Source organism: Myotis daubentonii, chromosome 2 (genome assembly GCF_963259705.1).
Source record: "Myotis daubentonii chromosome 2, mMyoDau2.1, whole genome shotgun sequence".
Lineage (NCBI taxonomy): Eukaryota > Metazoa > Chordata > Mammalia > Chiroptera > Vespertilionidae > Myotis > Myotis daubentonii.
Window position 1 is genome coordinate 100389972 of NC_081841.1, and position 22432 is coordinate 100412403.

Below are 22432 nucleotides of genomic sequence, written 5' to 3' on the forward strand. Positions count from 1 at the left end.
GTTCTTGCTATTCATCACTTTGAATATTTCTTGCCACTCCCTTCTGGCCTGCATAGTTTCTGTTGAGAAATCAGCTGACAGTCATATGGGTACTCCCTTGTAGGTAATTGACTTTCTTTCTCTTGCTGCTTTTAGGATTCTCTCCTTGTCTTTTGCTCTTGGCATTTTAATTATGATGTGTCTTGGTGTGGTCCTCTTTGGATTCCTTTTGTTTGGGGTTCTCTGTGCTTTCTGGACTTGGGTTATTCATTACTGTACATACTTACCATTACTATAGTCTGGGGATGTTTCTACTTGTTTGGGTAATAGACAGGATCCTTGCCATACAGTTTCTCTCAATGATAAAAATTTGAGAGCAACCTTAACATAACAAATACTTTTCAATATTAACTGTGACACACAATAGGAAAAGTTCTTTGGGTTAGTTAATGCAATATGTAAGTAACTTGTGTGTGTGTGCATGTGTGTGTGTGTGTGTGTGTGCGTGCGCGCACGCATATATGCATGGAAATTATGGGATTTGATTTAGAATTATGAGTTATAGGAATAATATGTTTAGAAGGGAATGGTGGACATGGGTGGCCCTTGTGACCTGCAACACAAAATTGAGTCTTATAAGTGGGCCAGTTAAAAGAACTGCTTGTTGGAATATAAAGTGAGTAAATACAGAGATACTTGGGAAAAAGGACTCTCCTTAAAAAACTTTTTTGTTTATTAATTTTGAGAGAGAGAGAGAGAAACATCAATTTGTTATTCCACTTATTTATTCATTCATTAGTTGATTCTTGTATGACCAGGGATCAAACCTGCAACTTTGGCTTATGGGGATCACCCTCTAACCAACGGAACTACCTGGCCAACACGAGAAAAATGACTCTTTTTTTTTTAATATATTTTATTGATTTTTCACAGAGAGGAAGGGAGAGGGACAGAGAGCTAGAAACATCGATGAGAGAGAAACATCGATCAGCTGCCTCCTGCACATCTCCTACTGGGGATGTGCCCGCAACCCAGGTACATGCCCTTGACCGGAATCAAACCTGGGACCTTTGAGTCCGCAGGCCGACGCTCTATCCACTGAGCCAAACCGGTTTCGGCGAAAAATGACTCTTGACAAAAAGAGGGTTGTGTATGCTTTGAGGCATTGTAGTAGCTGATGTTTCGATATTTAACAATTACTCTTTGGTACTGTAACTTTTCATTTGACAACCACAGCCATATGAGTTAATACACTAATAGAATCTTTAGTAAAGTTTATAGTATCTTTGTTAGCTATATCTAATACTTCTCAGGAAAGCATATTAGTCCTTGGGTCAGGAAGATTAAGAGATTTGTTCTTACATTTCATCAAGTTGGAGGTGGGATTATGACTTTGGATTAGACTTGAGTTCATTGTCACATCTGGTATAGTAGCTGTGATGAGTTCATTATATGAGGTATGTGAGGGTTTCATAGAATTCAGTAGCTTTGTATTTATTGTAAGTCTGAATTTTTCACCTAAGGGATCAGCCATGTGACAGATGTGTATATCCATAATAGTGGGGACAGTGAGAGTACTGAATTAGGCCAATGCATTACCTAGAACGAGGTTCTGTTGAGGATTAATTGTTGTATATTTCATGTAGATACATCTTATATTCCTTTCAAGGAATTCTTTATTGGGGGATTGACTTTAGTAATTTTTATCTTCCTATAAAACAGATCAAGTTGTTTAGATCATTTGCTTTTGACTTTTAAATTTTTGCTTAAGATAACTTTTTTTCAAAACTCTGATTGAAAGTTATTCTTAGAAGCTGATAGTAAAATTCAAATCAGAAAGTTTATCTCATTGTCACAGTTACTGAGGCCAACTAAGATGTCAACATGCACTGTTCTAGCACAATTATTTTCAGATATTATAGCTTAAAATGTCTTCTTATGGTAACTTGTTTGACCTAGGTAGCTAGATAATTTGAAACATGCGCAGCTTTATTTCAATATAACTGCTTTTTCAAATCCTTGCTTAGTTTCTTTGTCTTCTTATTCACACCTATGGTGACTGTGGTTTGTGCAAAGTGGGGGTCTAGAAAAGACCTCCAAATCATGTCTTCCAGAGCTAGAATAATCACATTTTGCATTTGTACAGCATTTTCATCGTGTGTGTTTGATTAGAGAAATAGCCCAAGTGCTTGCCCAGCCACTGGACTATCTGTGCCTGTGTTCTGAAGGATTATGAAACATAAATGCCAGGTAGACACCAGAGTTGAGCTTGAAAGTCTGTGTGTGTGTGTGTGTGTGTGTGTGTGTATGTACATATGCCTCTTGTCACAAAGCTCCATGATGGTTATACTGTTTTCCTGCAAAATTTTCTGAGCGCAAAGAGGAAACTACCTAACATACTTTTTGTATTTAAATAAATTAGGAAAAACATGTAACCAACTTCTGAACACCTATTTTCTAGGAATTTTATGTCATGTCTTATTGATTTGAAGACATTTTTAATCTAATATTTCCTTGAGATGGGAGTTGGCATATAATCTGGTTGTTAATTGTGAAAGAACTTTGTTTATATAAGGAGTCAGCAAACTATGCGCTATGGATGGGCCAGATCTAGCCTGTGAGTGAGAAATGGCTTCTACATTTTAAGAGTTATGTCTTAGACAAACAAATAAACAAACGAGAGAGAGAGAGAGAGAGAGAGAGAGAGAGAGAGAGAGAGAGAGAGAGAGAATGGGGTCCAAAGCCTAAAATATTTACTACTTGACTCTACAGAAAAAGTTTGCCAACCCTTGATTTACAGAATCGATTTCTATTTTAAACATGAAGAAACCAAGCTCAGATGTAGCTGACTTGCTGAAGCTCACAGAAGGAGCCTGTTCTAATGGAAGGAGAATCAGATTCAAGTTTCTGCAGCTCTGGCTTCTATCTTTCAATTGACTTAATATACTTTTGCGATTGTTAATAAGGTTTTCCTTTTGGCTCTATCATTCTAGAGTTCACAGAGTAATGTCTGCAATGCAGTTCTAATACTAACTGCCCAGAGTTAAGTCCAACTTTACAGGTTCAGGGCACAGTTCTCTACAAAAGTGGCCTCACTTCAGACACCAGGTGCAAGCTCTGGGGTTCCTAGGCCACCCACACTTATGACCAACTGGCTACAAATTCAAGGGTTTCTATTACTCCCTCAATTTTGGGGCAGATACAGTAAACTTTATTGATGGTGCATGATAAGGTAGGGCTACCTAAGCCTCTCCCCTTCTTCAGGGGGTCCAGGATGGAAACTGTGGAGGTCAGGAGGTTCTCAGTGTATTGAGGGATCGATTTGGGGTAAGGACTCCCCAGCAGCTGAGGGCCTCTCTTACTCCTTGGAGGCCATGTGGACCATAAGGTCCACCACCCTGTTGCTGTAGCCAAATTCATTGTCATATCAGGAAATGAGCTTGACAGAGTGGTCATTGAGGGCAATGCTAGCCCCAGCATCAAAAGTGGAGGAGTGGGTGTCACTGTCACAGGAGACAACCTGATCCTCAGTATGCCCTTGAGAGGGCCCACTGATGCCTGCTTCACTACCTTCTTGATGTCACTGTATTTGGCAGCTTTCTCTGGTCAGCAGGTCAGATCCACAACCGCCACACTGCGGGTGGGGACACAGATGGCCATGCCAGTGAGCTTCCCATTCAGCTCAGGGATGACTTTGCCTACAGCCTTGACAGCATCAGTAGAAGCAGGGATGATGTCCTGGGAAGCCTCTTAGCCATCTACCACAGCTTTCCAGAGGGGCCATCCATGGTCTTCTGGGTGGCGGTGATGGCATGGACTGTGGTCATGAGTCCCTCCACGATGCCAAAGTTGTCATGGATGACCTTGGCCAGGGGGGCCAAGCAGTTGGTGGTGCAGGAGGCATTGCTGACAATCTTGAGGGAGTTGTCATATTTGTCATGGTTCACACCCATCACAAACATGAGGGCATCCGCAGGAGGGGCAGAAATGATGACACTCTTGGCTACACCCTTCAAGTGAGCCCCAGCCTTCTCCATGGTAGTGAAGACACTGGTGGGCTCCACAACATACTCAGCACCAGCATCACCCCATTTGATGTTGGCGGGATCTTGCTCTTGGAAGATGGAGATGGACTTTCCATTGATGATAAGCTTCCCGTTCTGCGAGAGTCCACGGCCAGCGTGGCTTTTGTGGGTTCAAAGACTTGGAGGGAGGGCTGACGCACAAATGATACACAAGATGGAATATTAATTTTTTAATTACCGGGGGAACCAGAGGACAGCCTAACCATAGCAGTCAAGCTCTCTCCGGTGCTCCATTCCCAGCTGCTTTTATTAGCTAGAATACACAATTGCCTTTAGGAATGCAAACAGACATATCAATGGTAATATTTAGCAAACAGTAAGATTGTCAGGTCTTGGGGGAGTTTGCTTTAGGCCATTGAGTCAGCAGCAGGTAATAAAATGTAGATATTCACCCTGTGAATATCAAAAGGAGTCCTGGTCAGCCTTCTGACAGACTCCTCACATTTATATCAATTACTGTTGATCTTGGTCCCCGGCAACATTCTCAGTCTTAACTGTGCCTTTGAATTTGCCATGAGTAGAATCCTACTTGGACACGTAGACCATGTAGTTGAGGCCAATGAAGGGGTCATTGAATATCCAGTTTGCCAGAATTAAAAGCAGCCCTGGTGACCAGGTGCCCAATATGGCCAAATCCATTCACTTTGGCCTTCACCGTCGTGTCTTAGGGTTGTGGCTGGCCCTGCGCCGGAAGACACAGCTGTCTGACGAACAGGAGGAACAGAGAATCATGCCCTCAATATTTTTATTAATTTCAATAATAAGCTAGAATAACTCCAAGAACTCAGAAAAGCACTATACTTGTGATTACAGTTGTATCATAAAGGATACAAATCAGGACCAGATAAATGGAGAGACACTTAAGGCCAGGTCTTGGAGGATTTCACATGTGAAACTTCCACGTCTTTAGGATATGTCACCTGAGCTTTGGTGTCCATAGTTTTTCCTGGAGTTTCATTACATAGGCATTATTAATTGGATCATTGGCCACATGATTGAACTCAATCTCCTCCCCTCCCCATAGTCAGGAAGTCAGTCTGATATCAACTGGCTGAAACCCAAACCCTCTAATCTCCTGGTTAGCTTTTCTGGTACGGTCAGTCCCCTTCTAAAAAGGTCTAGGGGCCCCCAATGAGTCACCTCATTAGCATTGCCCTCTGATGGTTGTTGGCACCAATTTCATGCCGACAGGAATCCCCAATTTGGGGCAGAGTGAAGAAGGAAACTTTAGTGCAGAACAGCTCAATTGTGATACAACATGGCTGGCTGTGTGGCAGCCCTAGGGCCACGCCCCTCTACAGCTTAGCTGCTCTGCTGTGCTCCTCGATGATTTGCTCTGCTCTGTTCCTTACCCTCCTGCTTTGCGCTGTGCTGTGCTTTCGTCTGCTCCATTCTGTGCCACTCTGCTGTAGTCTTCTCTGGCCTGCAGTGATCTGCTCCTCTCTGCTCTGCTCCAGTAAGACATCTTCTGTGTTTCAGCTTAGCTGGGGAAACACTCTTTAGTCTGGGGTGGAAAGGGAAAGTGCACTCCCAGAGTCAGAGGGGAGCTGGCTTATGCAGACAGAAGTCCCCACCCCTGGTCCCTGATTGGTCTGTCCTGGTGCAAATGAGGACTCCAAGTCCTTGCAGTTTGATTGATTCAAACAGTCCTGATTGGTCAGAATAGAGCCACTGTGGTTGGCGGGGCTATGCAGCGTCGAATGGATGGAAGAAAGCTCAGGCCTATTGGTTGAAATAGGATTCTAGGAACTTCTTTATAAGGGCTGGCTCAGAAACAATGCAGGCAGGTAGTTCAAAGCAGAGGCAGGCAAGTTTAATGCAGGCTTCTCCATGAAGTGCAGTTTGTGTAAGAGGCTCCTGTGCAGAAATGGCTGCTAGGCCCTCATGGCTTTGGATGTCAGCTGTCTTTCTGCATTTCCACTTTGCAACAAACTTAGTGTTAGTCCATTTACCAACTCTTGTTTCTCTTTATTTTTTCCTTTCACTTTGGTTTCTTTCTCAATAGATATTTACTGAACTCTCACTAACTGCTGACACTGTACTTGCTTATGTGGGGAGTTGTAAGCATATACTCTCATTTTGTACGGTGGTATTTTCAAGACGTGTTGACTCACGATTCATCTCATGAGTCTGAATTTGAAGCCTTAGTCATAATGTGTTTTGCTATATATGGAATAGTGTCTTCCTAGGCAATGCATTTGCAACAAATTTGTGTTATTTTGCAAATATTAATGTTTGTCTCCAAAGCAGGTTGGGTCAGGATGAGGCCATTGATGTAGAATAAAGTTATCTGAGTCTTAGTTAGGCAACTATAACTATTTCTATCAAGAATACAATGTAAGGTCTGGCTCTGTTAATACAGAACGATGAGCTGGCCTGATGCATTATGTTTGTCATCACTAATTGCTTGTTTCAATATTTTTTCTGCCCAATATTTATTATAAAGCATTTAAATCCTTATTTGAAAAATCTATGGTTTCCATTCTTATTTCTATCAGTGATGTTTTGTGTGTGTGTATACACATGCCAGTCTTTTCCTCTTCAAGTCCCAATGATCTATTGTTTTTTCTTTTCTCATTCAATCCAAAAAAAGATCTTGTAGCATTTTCTTTTGAGATGTGTCTCATGATCATGCTTTTTTCTGTTTTCCATTTTAATTCATGCTTTTATCATCTTGCTTCTAGATTGTAGAGTTCATTTTTTACCTGATCTCCTTATCTATAAACTAGAGGCCTGGTGCACAAAATTCGTGCACTGGGGGAAGTGGATTCCTCAGCCCAGGCTGCACCCTCTCGCAGTCCAGGACCCCTTGGGGGATGTAGCAGTGTGCCAAGTGGCAGGCGGCCAGGGAGGAGCCTGAATCGGGGCCAGGCGCTGTGCGGCTCATGCTCAACCTGGCCCGCTGTGCCTGCTGCCGCAGAGTCGGGAGAGGCTCCTGCCATGGCAACTATGCTTGCCAGCCGTGAGCCCGGCTTCTGGCTGAACGGCGCTTCCCCTGTGGGAGCGCACTGACCACCAGGGGGCAGCTCCTGCATTGAGCATCTGCCCCCTGGTGGTCAGTGTGCATCATGGCCACCAGTCATTCCAGTCGTTCCTCTGTAATGGTCGCTTAGGCTTTTATTATATAGATTCTCCCCTCTTTTTTCTCCTTCTTGTACATCACTACCAGGTGCATCTCTCTCCTGCTTATAAACCTCCTGTGGCTTCATGTGACCTTTAGGATGAAGTTCAAGCTTTTCCCCTGGGTTATTTAAGTCACCCACAGTCTGAGCATGGGTTATGTTTTTCTGAGCTTCCTTTCTACTTGTTTCTAATCTGGTCCTCTACTGCTGGTTTTCCTTTGTTTGTTTTTGTATTGGCTCCTAATGCATTTTGTGTATTCAGCCCTGCTTATGCTTTTCTGGCCCTTCCCTACAATGCCCTCCTCTCTCCTAATGTAAACTATCCCCCTACTTTAATGCTCTTATATCTGTACTTGCCTTCTGATCCTACTCCAAGCACAAAAATGCTGCTGACCTCTGACCCTCCTCAGCATGTTCAACCCACTCTTAGTCACTTGGTCATAAACTGAGGCACACTGGCAACCATGGTTATACTGGTTAACACTGAAGAGAGCCAGAGCCAGATCTTTTGTTTTTGTGTTCCCAGCAGCATCTAACAAGTGACTCTCAGCTGTGACTGTCCATTAGTATCACTTAAAGAGCTTTAAAAACAAAACTAAACAGAACCTGTTAGGGTTGGGCCAGGAACCAGTGACTTGTGGGAACTCTCTCGGTGACAGTATGTGCAGCCGGAGTTGAGAGCCAGTAAGTGAACACAGTCTCCCAGTGAACAATTTTGACACTAGAGGAACGTGGAGTTTGGGCCCTCTGTGCATATCACTGCATCTCTGCCTGGAGGATTCAAAGTGACCCTTTATAAGACTTGGGCAAAAATGGCTTATTCAAGCACATATGAATACTCATTATGTGCCAGGCACTGGTCCAAGTGCTGAGGTCACTGCAGTGAACAAAACATGTCCCTGTTGCCCTGGCCGAGTCGCTCAGTGGTTAGACCATCGGCCCACAGACCGAAGGGTCGTGGGTTCAATTCCCAGCCAAGGGTACATACCTCCATTGCAGGTGCAATCCCTGGTCCCGGTCAGGGCTTGAGCAGGAAGCAACCAATTGATGTGTCTGTCTCACATAGATGTCTCTCTCCCTCCCCCCCCTCTCTTCCTCCTTTCCACTCTCTTTAAAATATCAATGGAAAAAATATCCTCGAGAGAGGATTGAAAAAACCAACTAACAACAACAACAACAAAACATGTTCCTGCCTCCTGGAGCTTCTGCTCTTAGCCATGGGAGGACCATAAATAAGTAATGTCAGGTCATGATGATAAACACTGTGGAGAAAAATGAAGCAGGATAAGTGGGCAGAGAGAAAAGCAGTACTTTCATGTAGGCTAGTTGCAAAGATATTCCCCATCTGCCTTAAATCAGCCAGCGCTTTAGAAACCAGCCTCCTCTGATTCAAGTCTGGGAGCCAGAGCGGCGGGCCAGCCAGTATTGAAGTAGGAACTCTTGCTGCCCCTTATCTATAAGCAGAGGACTGAGCAGTGTCCTGTGGAGCCAGAGGGACCCCAGAGAATGGAAGGCTGGGGGCGAGGAAGGCAGGACGGGAGGGTGGGGTGCTGGAACAAGGAACAGGCAGGGCGCTGTGGATTCATACCTGGCCTGGGGGACCAGGGATCAGGACAGTATGTCAGCTCTCAGTAACCAATTTTATGTTGTGGTTGTCCCTCTTACACTGAGATTACAATGTGATTCTCATCACTTTAAAAAGATGAGACACTTAAGTAGCCCAAACTTTCTGTTTCAAAATGTTTCTCTGTCAATGAACATTCTTTGTAGCTGCGAAGTGGATGTTTATTGAAATGAGTTGTCAGTTTCTTTAATAATAAGCAGCATGCATTTCTTTAGTAGGTGGAAAGCATGGCAGATATTACAGCAAATATATATTTAAGGAAAGGGGGGAAGGCTTCATCTGGAGGGCGTTTTTCTGTTTACTTCAGGCGCTCCTTCCCAAAAGTCAGTTCCTGGGGTGGGTGGCCCCTTCTACTTGAGGGGTACTGCTTTGTAGCTGGAGATGTGGTTAAATCATCTGTGCGCGCCTGTATGTAGCAGTTTTTGTAATGGGTATATCATTGTTCTCCATGCCGATATCTCCTAAAGTGAAGGGCATGGGGAGGCTGAGCACAGGGAGAGGGGCTTGATTCTAGGACTGAAATTAAATCTTAAGAAGATAGACTTGCATTGTCTTAACCACTTGAAACAGTAACTTGAGCAATGAAATGAAAGATCACACATCTGTCGCTAAGCGGATTGATGAAGCTACTTCAATCAGGTTGTCAGGCACGTCTGGGGAGAACAGCAGCTGGTTGATTCGAGACAACCATGGAGCAAGCCCTTCACACCGAGGCTGGGAATTTCATTTTTAGAGCGCAGAGATATCTCCTTTCACCACCTCTTCCTGTGGTAACTGAATGCAAGGCGCATCCCCTTTGCTGCCGTCCTTTTGTTCCTACACACAATCCAAGAAGCCAAGAAAACCTAGTACCAGAGCTCAAACCCTGGGCCTGGAGGGGGAAACTCACCAGGCAGCAGGCTCGGGCCTCTGCCCTCCTCGCTGGCCCCCAGCAGCCGGCAGCAGCACCCTCGCCTGCACCTGCCGCGCGGGCTGCAGCCAGGCGGAGGGGAGAGAGCAAGGGAGCGAGCGCTGGAGGGGCCGGGCTGGGCGGCGCAGCGCCCACCAGCGGAGAGGCTGCCTCCTTGGCCCCAAGGGACAGCGGGGAGGGAGGAGCACGGGGAGGGGGCGGGGAGGAGTCGGGAGCAGCTGCGCGGCGGGTCTCCAGGGGGAGCCAAGGTATAAGGGCGGGCCCTGCATCGCCCCAAGCATCCTTTCCCCTCTGGACCCCGCCCGCCCGCGCACAGCCTGGCTCTCGGCTGCTCTTGCCTGGTGTGACTTCTTTGTGCTGTGTTTTCTGCCTGCGCCTCATCTCTGCAGGACCTGTTCGTCCTTCTTCGGGCTATAAAAAGGCAGATGATGAGATGTCCCGGGCCACGTCTGTTGGAGACCAGCTGGAGACACCAGCCCGCACCATTTACCTCAACCAACCGCATCTCAACAAATTCCGTGACAACCAGATCAGGTAAGAGAAGGCGGCTGAGAGACCCAAGAAGCAGTGAATTCACAGCTGGGATGGGGCTCACCTTCCTCTTGTTAGCTTTACTATGCACCTAGCCAGCCCCCACCCCTGTCTGCTTCCTCCAGCCCCTTACACTACCCTCCCCCTCCCCCTTCCCCTAGAGCCAGCAGTCTCCACCTGCTTTTCCAATGGGGTCATATGTATTGAGCCTTCACTTTTCTCTCCTTTGCATCTATTCCTTGCTTAGGCAATGTGAGTCCCAAGGAAGTTTTTATTCAAAATGAGGTCTCCTATTTTTCATCCCTGAACTCCCTTCCAAGAACCACCCCCTGCACCCCAAATCCTGTTTTAATACAGTTGATAACTCTTCTTAGCAATTTATAGACCATAGTGTGGGGATCTGCTTTATAAAGGAATCCCACAGGTCAGAAGGATTCACATTCAACTCTAAATGGCCCCGGACATTTATTAAGAGGTCTTTGTTTGCTGGGAAACTTTGCCCAGAGTTAGCAGAAAGATGAATGGAAGCTAGCTTGTGTCTACTATTTGCTGCCCACTGTATCAGATGCTTTAGCTATACTAGCTTTATAAATCCTCATAACCTCCTGAAGAAGGCATTATTACAATAAGATCAGGAAACCGAGATAGCAAGGCATTAAATAATGTATCTATGGTCATATAGCCACTGAATGGCAGAGCTGGAAATAGAACCCAGCCTGTCTGACTACTACGGCTCAAATTCTTTCTGCTGTGCAAAGCTAGATCATTAGGCACGGGTGTTAACACGTTTTCAAATTTCATTAAATTTTTAGGCTTAGATAACATTATCTCTGCGGGTGACTTCAAAGGATGTAGTTCTGTGAGTGGCTCAGAATACCAAGTTCAGGTGTAGAGAAGTTAAGTGATTGGTCAGGTTACACATAGATTATTGACAAACCTGAATTCCAATTCAATGTTCTTTCTAGAAAGCTCTGGTTAAAACTTTGCTGTTGTTATGTGTTTTAAGTATTCCACTATAGCAGTAGCACCTGTATAGGCTGCTTAGCCTGACATCTTTATTTAGAAACAATTGGCTGTGGGACATTAATGTAGCTTGATAGGATTTGGAATAGAATAATGGTGCATATTACATGGACTTGATACCTTCATTTATTAAGAGAATGTTAGATTATCCTGGCTTTATTTGGGGTTTTAAGAATGATCATTGGGACATTGTATACTTAAAAGTGTAGCTTAGAAGAATAGCTGAGGCCAAATTCAAATAATGAATGGCTTGGTTTAAGATACAGAGCATCAGCCACAATGAGTTACCATTTCACACACTAGGATAGCTCTAACCAAAAAGACAATAACAACTGTTGATGAGGATATGGAGAAATTGGAATCTTCATACATTGCTGCTGGGAATGAAATATGGTGTAGCTACTTTGGATAACAGTTTGGCAGTTACTCAAAAGGTTAAGTGTAAAGTTACCATATGATCCAGTAATTCTACTTCTAGGTTTAAATAACAAAGAGAAATGAAAACATGTCCACACAAAAACTATACACAAATGTTCAAAAATGTTCATAGCAGCATTGTTCATAATAGTAAAGAAGTGGAAACAATTAAAATGTCTATCAACTGATGGACGAATGAATAAAATGTGGTATAGTCATACAATGGAATATTATTTGATCATAAAAGGAATTAAGTAGTGATATATGCTACAACATGGGTGAACCTTGAAAACATGCTAAGTGAAAGAAGCCAGTAACAAAAGGCCTATGATTACAGGCATTCCCCGGAGATGTTGTGGGTTCAGTCTGGACCACCACTATAAGTGATTAAGTATTACAATAAAATGAGTCCTAATCTTTTTGCTGGCAGAGGTTCTTGTCTTCAATTAGTAAAAGACGTAACATCTGTGGAATGTAATAAAGCAAAGTGCATTAAAATGAGGTGTGCTTTTATATGATTTCATTTATAAAAAATACCCAGAAGAGGGAGAGATCAACCAAAGGACTTGTATGCATGCATATAAGCATAACCAATGGACGCAGACAACAGGGGGTGAGGGTGAGGGCATGAATGAGGGGTAAGGACACATATGTAATACCTTAATCAATAAAAAAAAGAAAAAAGAAAAGAAATACCCAGAAGAGGCAAATCTACTGAGACAGAAGATAGTTTAGTGGTTCCTAGGGCTGGGTAAGGGGGAATGACTGGTAATGTATGTCAAGTTTCATTTGGGGTGATGGTCACACAACTTGTGTGAAAATATTTGAAATCATTTAGAATCCTGTACTGCCAATATAGTTCCATTTCCTTATACCTTCTAATATGTTTATATTGAATGACTTTTAAAAAGATAAAATTTCTCCCTACCTGGTTTGGCTCAGTGGATAGAGCATTGGCCTGTGGACTGAAGGGTCCCGGGTTTGATTCTGGTAAAGGGCACATGCCCAGGTTGCGGGCTCAATACCCAGTAGGGGGCATGCAGGAGGCAGCCAATCAATGATTCTCTCTCATCATTGATGTTTCTGTCTCTCTCTCCCTCTCCCTCTCCCTCTCTCTCTGAAATTAATCCTATATAATAAAGAGTTAATATGCAAATTGACTGTCACACCCTCACACAAGATGGCCGCCCCAAGTGGTCACAGGATGGCTGCCACAAGATGGCCGGCAGGGGAGGGCAGTTGTGGGCAATCAGGCCAGCAGGGGAGGGCAGTTAGGGGTGACCAGGCTGGCAGGGGAGGGCAGTTAGGAGCGACCGGGCTGGCAGGGGAGGGCAGTTGGGGGGACCAGGCTGGCAGGGGAGGGCAGTTAGGGGCGATCAGGCCAGCAGGGGAGGGCAGTTGGGGGCGATCAGGTTGTCAAGGGAGTAGTTAGGCATGATCAGGCTGGCAGGGGAGTGGTTAGGGGCAATCAGGCAGGCAGGCAGGCGAGCACTTGGGAGCCAGCAGTCCCGGATTGTGAGAGGAATATCCAACTGCCCACAGGGATCGAGCCTAAACTGGCAGTCGGATATCCCCTGAGGGGTCTCAGATTGGAGAGGGTGCAGGATGGGCTGAGGGACACCCCCCACAGTGCATGAATTTTGTGTACCGGGCCTCTAGTAAAAATATTTTAAAAAAATAAAAAGCTAAAATTTATTTGTAAAAATATTTATACTGTATAAGGCAGCCGTGGGCAAACTATGGCCCGTGGGCCGGATCCAGCCCGTTTGAAATAAATAAAACTAAAAAAAAAAAAAAAAAAAGACCGTACCCTTTTATGTAATAATGTTTACTTAGAATTTATATTAGGTCACACAAACACTCCATCCATGCTTTTGTTCCGGCCCTCCGGTCCAGTTTAAGACCCATTGTGGCCCTTGAGTCAAAAAGTTTGCCCACCCCTGGTATAAGGTTATGGAATTGAAGAGTCACTTTTAAAAAATATATATTTTATTGATTTTTACAGAGAGGAAGGGAGAGGGATAGAGTTAGAAACAGCGATGAGAGAGAAACACCGATCAGCTGCCTCCTGCACACCCCCACTGGGGGCACATTTTAATTTCTTGGATCCTATTCAGTACATTCTGAAATTTATGTTCATAGTTTAAGTGATGAGCTCAGAAATTCTATAAATTTTAATATTTACTACATGTCAACTAATTCAATTATTCACTTACACAACGCTTTAAATAGAATAATTTATATCTACCTACTTTATTCCTAGCCAACCTGTACATTCCCACATTGATTTCTCCCCACCTCAAACAAGTACAAATCAAACTACCTGTTTTACAGTTTGATTTGTGCCCCCTGCTGTTCTGTAAAATGGCTTTTGAATATTTGTTTCACCTCAACTGTATATTTAAATAGGAATTGCTAATGGTGATGTGACCTATAGTTTATTAAGGGATTTATTATAAAGCTTCTTGGCATTATAGTTTAAGGATTTTATAAAAATGATAAGCCACATTATTTTAGCACTTTCATATTGCTGAAGTCAAGTTTCATAAAAATATTGATTTTTAAAAATGAGTCTCTTTAATGTTTGCTAAAAGTTGATAAAGTTATTAAAAGGAGAGTTTTCATAAAAGGGAGTTGATAAAGTATTTTTTCCCTTAATATAATTTTTCTTGAGAAAAGATTAATGTTTTTTGTTTGTTTGTTTTTTTGGAGGCTGGGCATGGAGTGTTTATCCCAGATTGTTTGCTTCTAAATTGATCTTTTTGAAGACAAGGGACCACGTGTGACCGATGAAGCTAATGCTAATTCATGGAATTAGTTGGAAGCTATCCACCTCAGGATAGGGCAGTTTTCTCACTTACCTTCCCCACTCCAGTCACTTTCTGGCTTGGAACTGTGAGGATCATGGCAGTTGCTTGTGCCTACTTTCATGAGCAACTGGCATTTTGAATTCAAGGAAGATATCAAAGTTTGCTAAAGACAGAGGTGGCTGCTGGGTGTCGGAGGGGGTCATTGAGGGTTGGTGTGGTAAATTCAGGACAGGAAATAAAGCTCTAGAGTTAATGTTTGGACTAGTGTATCCAGGAAAGAGGCTGGGCCTGGTGAGTAGGAGCAAGAAGGTCACCAGAGATGGTTAACTATAGACTACAGGGGAATGGGTAACCTGGTAATTCCAAATTCCAAGCAATTCTTTGAAATTCTGGCAGTGTCTATGCCATGGAAATGATGTCGCTGACACTGAAAATAATATGTTTGGTCTGAAGCTGTGGCAAGTTGAAGTTTTCAATGAGAAACTTCTTTATCATAATTATGGAGAAGTATGACATGGTCTTTTTCTCCTAGGCATTAATTTTCCAGGATCTTGAGAACAATAATAACTTTCTTCATGCTCTAGGAATAGTGATTAATGGAATATTGCAAAGTACATATACTTGTCAAGGATGGTATTATATGTCTACCTAACAAGGCCCCTTTTGCCTGAAGTATACAATATCTTCTTTTAAATATTTCCACAGCTTTATTGAAATATAGTTCACCCATCTAAAGTGTACAGTTCAGTTGTTTTTAGTACATTCACAGAATTGTAAAATAGCATCACAGTTAATTTGAGGACATTTTCATGGCTTCCAGAAGAAGTCTGTGCCTTTAGCTGTCATCTCTCTGCCCCTTCCTCCCCCAGCTCTAAGCAACCACTGCTGTATTTCATATCTGTATATGTCTCCCCCTTTTGGATCTTTCCTATGAATGATATAATTTCATTTTAAGTTAAATATTAAATGTGTATAAAAAGCTTGCGATTTAGAGACACCTGGTGGCAAATCTTTAATTTTAAATGTGTTAAGTTAAACTTTTTTTTTTCTTCCAGAAAATATCGTGAAATAACTTACCGGAATATTTATGAAATCCTGATCAGGCAGATGCAGTTTTTTATGTGATATCATATGCCATTGAAATAGTGACTTTCAGGGCTGTAAGGCTGTTTTCTTCTGTGTTTGAAATGAGGTCTTCAAAACATTAGGAATGTTGATTGATAGTTGTTTTGAATGAGTCATTGGTTTCAGGTGGGAGTTTTAACTAGCAAAAACCTGCATTAAAACAATCACTTGAATTTGGTCATACTATTGCATTTTTTCAGGGTGGGTTGACTTAAAGGAAAGTTGATTTGTAGGAACATTTTGTTGGTTTTGCCAGGAGAAGTTTAAAATCGAGTTTTGCCTTTGTAGAAGGGGAACTGAGCATGTGTGCCAACTTTACAGTATTGTTGTTTTATAAGATTACTAGAGGCCTGGTGCACAGGTGGGGTCCCTCAGCCTGGCCGGTGATCAGGGCCATCGGGCTGTCTCACCCAGTCCCGGGGCCTATCCCAGGGGAAGGGACTGCGGGAGGTTGGCTGTGGGAGTGCACTGACCACCAGGGGCAGCTCCTGCATTGAGCGTCTGCTCCCTGATTGTCAGTGTGTGTCATAGCGACCACTCGACTGGTCATTTGGCCGACCAGTCGTAATGGTCACTTAGGCTTTTATATGTATAGACTAGAGGCCCAGTGCACAAAAATTTGTGCACTCGGGGGGGAGAGGGGGTCCGTCAGCCCAGCCTGTGCCCTCTCGCAGTCTGGGACCCCTCGGGGGATAACGACCTGCTGGCTTAGGCCTGCTCCCGGGTGGCAGAGGGCAGGCCCAATCCCTAGGTGCAGCCCCTGGTCGGGCTCAGAGCAGGGCCGATTGGGGAGTTGGGGCGCTGCCCCTGTCATGCACAGAGCAGGGTGGATCTGGAGGTTGCGATGCCACCCCTAGTCATGCTCAGGGTAGGGCCAATTGGGGGGTTGGGGCACCGCCCCCTGTCACACTCAAGGCAGGGTCGATAGGGAATTTGCGGCGCCACCCCCTGTCATGCACAGAGCAGGGCCCATCAGGGGGGTTGGGGCTCTGTACCATGTCACACACAGAGCAGGGTTCATCAGGGGGTTGGGGAGCTCCCCCTGTCATGCACAGAGCAGGGCCCATCAGGGGGGTTGGGCACCGCCCGCTGTCACCCACAGAGCAGGGCCGATCAGGGGGTTGGGGCGCCGCCACTGTCACACTCAGGGCAGGGCCGATGGGAAGGTTACGGCTCTACCCCATCACACACAGAGCAGTGCCCGTGGGGTGGGGTGGGGGGGTTGGGGCGCCGCCCTCTATCACCCACAGAGCAGGTTCGATCAGGGGGTTGGGGCACTGCACCCTGTCACACACAGAGCAGGGCCGATCAGGGGGTTAGGGCACTGTACCCTGTCACACACAGAGCCGCAGGGCGATCAGGGGGTTTGGGCGCTGCCCCCAGTCACGCTGATCCCGGTGCCGGGAGGCATATTACCCTTTTACTATATAGAATAGAGGCCTGGTGCACGGGTGGGGGCTGGCTGGTTTGCCCTGAAGGGTGTCCTGGATCAGGGTGAGAGTCCCCACTGGGGTGCCTGGCCAGTCTGGCTGAGGGGCTGAGGGCCGTTTTCAGGCTGACGGGTGACTGAAGCTCCCAACTGCTCCTTTTTTTCTGTTTTTATTTTTTTAATTTTTTTTTAATTTTTTTTTATTCTGGGCCAGCTTTAGCTCTGAGGCCTCAGCTGCTGAAAATAGGTTTCTGGCCTTTGTTTACCGTCTGTATTTGATACAATGTTGCAGTCCGGCTGGCTGAAGCCCGGCTGAGTAAAGCAGGTTTCTGGGGTTTTTTTTAGCTTCTATATTTGCAACATAGTTGCTTAGAGTTGCAGCTGAGAGGCCGGCAAGTCAGGCGGTGAACATTGGAGTCCTCCGTCACTGAAGCAAGCAAGCCTCCCTGTTCACATCAGCTGCCTGGCTGCTGGCTGCCATCTTGGCTGACAGTTAATTTGCATATCTCCCTGATTAGCCACTGGGAAGGGTAGCGGTTGTATGCCAATTACCATCTTTCTCTTTTATTAGATAGGACTAGAGGCCCAGTGCACAAAAATTTGTGCACTCGGGGGGGGGGAGGGGGGTCCCTCCGCCCGGCCTGTGCCCTCTCGCAGTCTGGGACCCCTCGGGGGATAACGACCTGCTGGCTTAGGCCTGCTCCTGGGTGGCAGAGGGCAGGCCCAATCCCTAGGTGCAGCCCCTGGTTGGGCTCAGAGCAGGGCCGATTGGGGAGTTGGGGCACCGCCCCCTGTCATACACAGAGCAGGGCGGATGGGGAGGTTGTGATGCCACCCTCAGTCACGCTCAGGGTAGGGCCGATTGGGGGGTTGGGGCACCATCCCTTGTCACACTCAAGGCAGGGTCGATGGGGAGGTTGCGGCACCACCCCCTGTCATGCACAGAGCAGGGCCAATCAGGGGGTTGGGGCATTTCCCCCTGTCACTTACAGAGCAGGGCCCATCAGGGGGCTTGGGGCTCTGTACCCTGTCACGCACAGAGCAGGGCCCATCAGGGGGTTGGGGCGCCGCCCTCTATCACCCACAGAGCAGGGCCGATCAGGGGGTTGGGGTGCCGCCACTCTCACACTCAGGGCAGGGCCGATAGGGAGGTTATGGCTCTACACTGTCACACACAGAGCAGGGCCCGTGGGGGGGGGGGGGGTTGGGGTGCCGCACCCTGTCACACACAGAGCAGGGCCAATCAGGGGGTTGGGGCGCCGCACCCTGTCACACAGCCACAGGGCGATCAGGGGGTTTGGGCGCTGCCCCCTGTCACGCTGATCCCGGTGCCGGGAGGCCTCGCAGCTCCGCTGATCCCGGTGCTGGGAGGCATATTACCCTTTTACTATATAGGGTGAGGTCTGGTGCATGGGTGGGTGCCGGCTGGTTTGCCCTGAAGGGTGTCCTGGATCATGGTGGGGGTCCCCACTGGGGTGCCTGGCCAGCCTGGGTGAGGGGATGATGGCTGTTTGCAGCTGGTCACACACCCTTCAGGGTGGGGGTCCCCACTGGGGTGCCTGGCCAGTCTGGGTGAGGGCTGTTTTCAGGCTGGGGGTGACTGAACTCCCAAACGCTCCTTTTTTCCTTTTTTTTTTTTAAATTCTGGGCCAGCTTTAGTTTTGAGGCTTGGCTCCAGCTCTTAGGCCTCCACTGCTGAAAGTAAGTTTCTGGCCTTTGCTTACAATGTTGCGATCCTGCTGGCTGAAGCCCGGCAGGTTTTTGGGGTTTTGTTTAGCTTCTATGTTTGTTACATAGTTGCTTGCAGCTCAGAGGCTTGCAGCGGCAGGTGGGGAACGTTGGAGTCCTCCGTCACTGAAGCAAGCAAGCCTCATGTTAGTTTCAAGCTGCCTGGCTGCCGGCCGCCATCTTGGCTGGCAGTTAATTTGCATATTGCCCTGATTAGCCAATGGGAAGAGTAGCGGTCGTATGCCAATTACCATGTTTCTCTTTTATTAGATAGGAGGATGCTGGGATCCTAATGTCAAGCGGGCATTTCCGTCTTGTGGAATGAGGAGAAATCATCTTTAAAAACCAGTTTGTACATAGTGGTGATAGATGGCATGTGTAATTCGATAACTAACATTACCAAGTGCACTAAGGAGGAATGATTCTCCTTTAAGTGTTTAAAGCTGCAGAATTTAGGTAGGATCTGGTCTTAATACTTAGGTTATTTCCAACTTAAAAAATAATACAAACATCTGAGAAATAGTCATAACTTCCTTTTGATTTATGCAAAGACCAGTGTTTTAAAAACTAAGGTTTACATATCTCATTTGAGAAACTGCCTATGTCAAGGTTGGCAAAGGTAAATGTGTATAAAAGTCCTAATCAAGAGTAATTGGTTATGTTGAAAGCATTCCAGTTACCTACCTTAAAACAGCCTCAATATTTTCTTCTGTGTACACTGTTTTTATTTATCTGTTTGCTTACATATTTTAAGAAAATTGTATGTATTTAAGGTGTATACCATGGTGATTTTATATATATATATATATATATACATATAGTGAAATACTACAGTGAAGCTAATTAACATATAATCTCCTCACACAGTTACCATTCACTATTTTTAAATTAGAGGCAGATACACTTGGTTAATCTCCAAGCCACCAACTGCTGTTGTCCTGTATTTTCTGATCATAAATGTGACAGCATATTGAGAGTCCTTAATTTATACATACCAGCAGCAATTAATGCCATAGGAGATTCTTGTAATCAGAACTTTTATCAGGGTTACACACCTGGACAAGGCTTTTGAGGCATTCTGCAGATAAAGATATGTAAATCAGGGGACCTTCAGCACTCAGTGTTTCAGGTAACCATTAAACACATGAACTTTCTTCAAATGTATTTTTAGAAACAGAAAAAGCATGTTAGCCTGGGGCCAGTTTTGTATTTGATGTTTCCAAGGAAATAGCAAATGTTTAGGACAGACCCGTGCGGTGGTGTCTTTATCAAGTTGACTTTTGTAGGAGGTAGATGTGGAACATATCAATCCATTCCCATTTATGAAAACAGGCAAAGGCGTTTGATTTGAGAGGTCTAGTCAGTAAACTTATTCCCCCCTTCCCTGTTCCCATATTCTGTTAACTCTTACTGTCTTCCGTGAACTTGTGAGCACTTCTGTATCTTACGGATAAAAAGAATTAAGTATCAGGATTTGTGAAAAACACAAGTTGACATTTAACCAGGAGAACACCAAGGAGATATGACAGTGTCAGTTCTGAATCAGATCTCAGGATAGAAAACATACATTGGTGGAAAAACTGGTGAACTTAGAATACACTCTGCAGGTGGAGTAGTATTGTGCCAACATTGTTTCATCAGTTTTCACCATCTTACCTTGGCAGTACAAGATATAAACATGATCTAGAACACTAACATTGTGGGGAAACCTGCCAAAGAGGTGTGGCAACTCTGTGCCATTTTTGTAGCTCTTTTTTAAGTATAAACTTACCTTCAAATAAAAGTATTTTAACAATTAGCTGAAAGTATCTAGGAGAGCAGGAACTAAATGCTAACCTCATTTGGCCTTCTGTTGGGTGCTTTGGGATATGTTAGGGTCCTTTATTGGAGACAGACATGATTTTGAGTGGATGATACTCAATGGAGACTGCACCAGTATCTCCACATGGTTGTCATGCTAGGTAGGTGGAAAAACACTTACCCTCTGGGTACTAAACAACATTCCCTTAGATGGCAACACCAAGAGTTTGTTCGCTTAGTGCAGTGGTTCTCAATTTTCCTAATGCCGATACCCTTTAATACAGTTCCTTATGTTGTGGTGACCCCCAACCATAAAATTATTTTCGTTGCTACTTCATAACTGTAATTTTGTTAGTTATGAATCGTGCTGTAAATATCTGATATGCAGGATGTATTTTCATTGTTACAAATTCATTGTTACAAAAACAATATGTAATTATATATGTGTTTTCCGATGGTCTTAGGCGCCCCTGTGAAAGGGTCATTTGACCCCCAAAGGGGTCGTGACCCACAGGTTGAGAACCGCTGGCTTAGTGTCTGATCTAGTTGTATAGAAAAAGTAGTCAGCTACATGGACTGTAGAAAATTCTGTGGTCAGAGTTTAGTCATGTGAGCTTTTGTGTAGTTATCTAGAAAGTAGCATCTAAGTGTGTATTCTACTTACGGCTGAGCCACTCAACAGCAAAAGCTGACTCGGAAATGCTACTCAGCAACCCTTTCAAGAGGGACAATGCCGAGAGAGAACAAAAGAAGCATGACCATTGTTGGGATGCAGGGATGTTCCACAGAGAAATTTCCTGAAATCTATGAGGTTGGGTTTGATCATTTAAATGCTAAGCTATCCTTTTCTCTGAAATGAAGTCAGCTCTTAAAACTTAAATCCTGGTATTTAGCTACCCTTACTATTTTATATTATAGTTAAAAAGCAATTTGGGGTTGAGTTTGGGATGTTTCTGGTCATTCTGAGGGATTTTTCTCTATAGATCTTCAATATCTGTTACATGCACTATCATTCCAAAGGTTACTGGAGAGTGTCGGGGTTTCAGCTTCTAGCTCTGCCCCAGGCATTAGCTGGAGGGAGAGTGGGCCTGGCTCTGTCACGTAAGTGCTGTATCTTTCATCAGTGGTCTCCAAATTTTTTGATCACATGTTCTATCAGTATGACTTTTTACCATGAACCTTTAATATGTATATTTAAATATCTGTATAGATGTGTCACTATCATTGCTTACTATCTTAAGACCCAAAATGTATTTACCAAGATTCTCAGTTAAGAATCATGGATGATAATCCATATTATTAATATTCTTCTTGATTATTTTGAATGTTTTTGGCTGATTTATCACAATTTTAAAAAAATATAATTTTATTGATTTCAGAAAGGAAGGGAGAGGGAGAGAGAATTAGAAACATCAATGACGAGAGAGACTATTGATTGGCTGCCTCCTGCATGCCCCTCACTGGGGATTGAGTCCACAACCCAGGCATGTGCCCTGACTGGGAATCGAACCATGATCTGCTGGGTTCATAGGTGGTGACATGCCGGGAGCCGGTCCATCCTTGCTGTTTCAAGGGACCTGGCATATATGGCATATGGTTCTTACTATGTTTGCTCACCTTCTTGGCACTGTGTTTTAACCAAGGTCACCTCTCCGAGAAAGGTTGAATCCCCAGGTAGGGATTTTCCCCTGAAGTTAGGGAGGGAATAAAACCCCTCAACTAAGTGCCAGGCGGGTAATTAATCCCTTTAACTACGAACAATCATGCTTAAACTACATAATCTTTTCTCCCTGGAATGGAGATAAGAAATGCCCTAACCTTTGTAATAGAGATTGATAGGATTGAATCA

The 22432-nt window shown here is 44.7% G+C and overlaps 1 protein-coding gene and 1 pseudogene across 3 annotated transcripts in view; one reads left to right on the forward strand and one right to left on the reverse strand.

Moving 5' to 3' along the window:
* The window catches only part of ATP8A2 (ATPase phospholipid transporting 8A2), a 680267-nt gene that overhangs the window by 66988 nt on the left and 590847 nt on the right, over window positions 1-22432 (forward strand). For 2 of the 3 annotated variants that reach the window (XM_059684018.1, XM_059684019.1), the window contains exon 2: window positions 10110-10254. The exons of the other annotated variant lie outside the window; for it this stretch is intronic. In XM_059684018.1, the coding sequence (XP_059540001.1) occupies window positions 10110-10254 (145 nt within the window). The remainder of the gene's footprint in view (window positions 1-10109; window positions 10255-22432) is intronic. 3 annotated transcript variants of the gene reach the window in all.
* LOC132225803 (glyceraldehyde-3-phosphate dehydrogenase-like) lies at window positions 3338-5456 on the reverse strand (annotated as a pseudogene).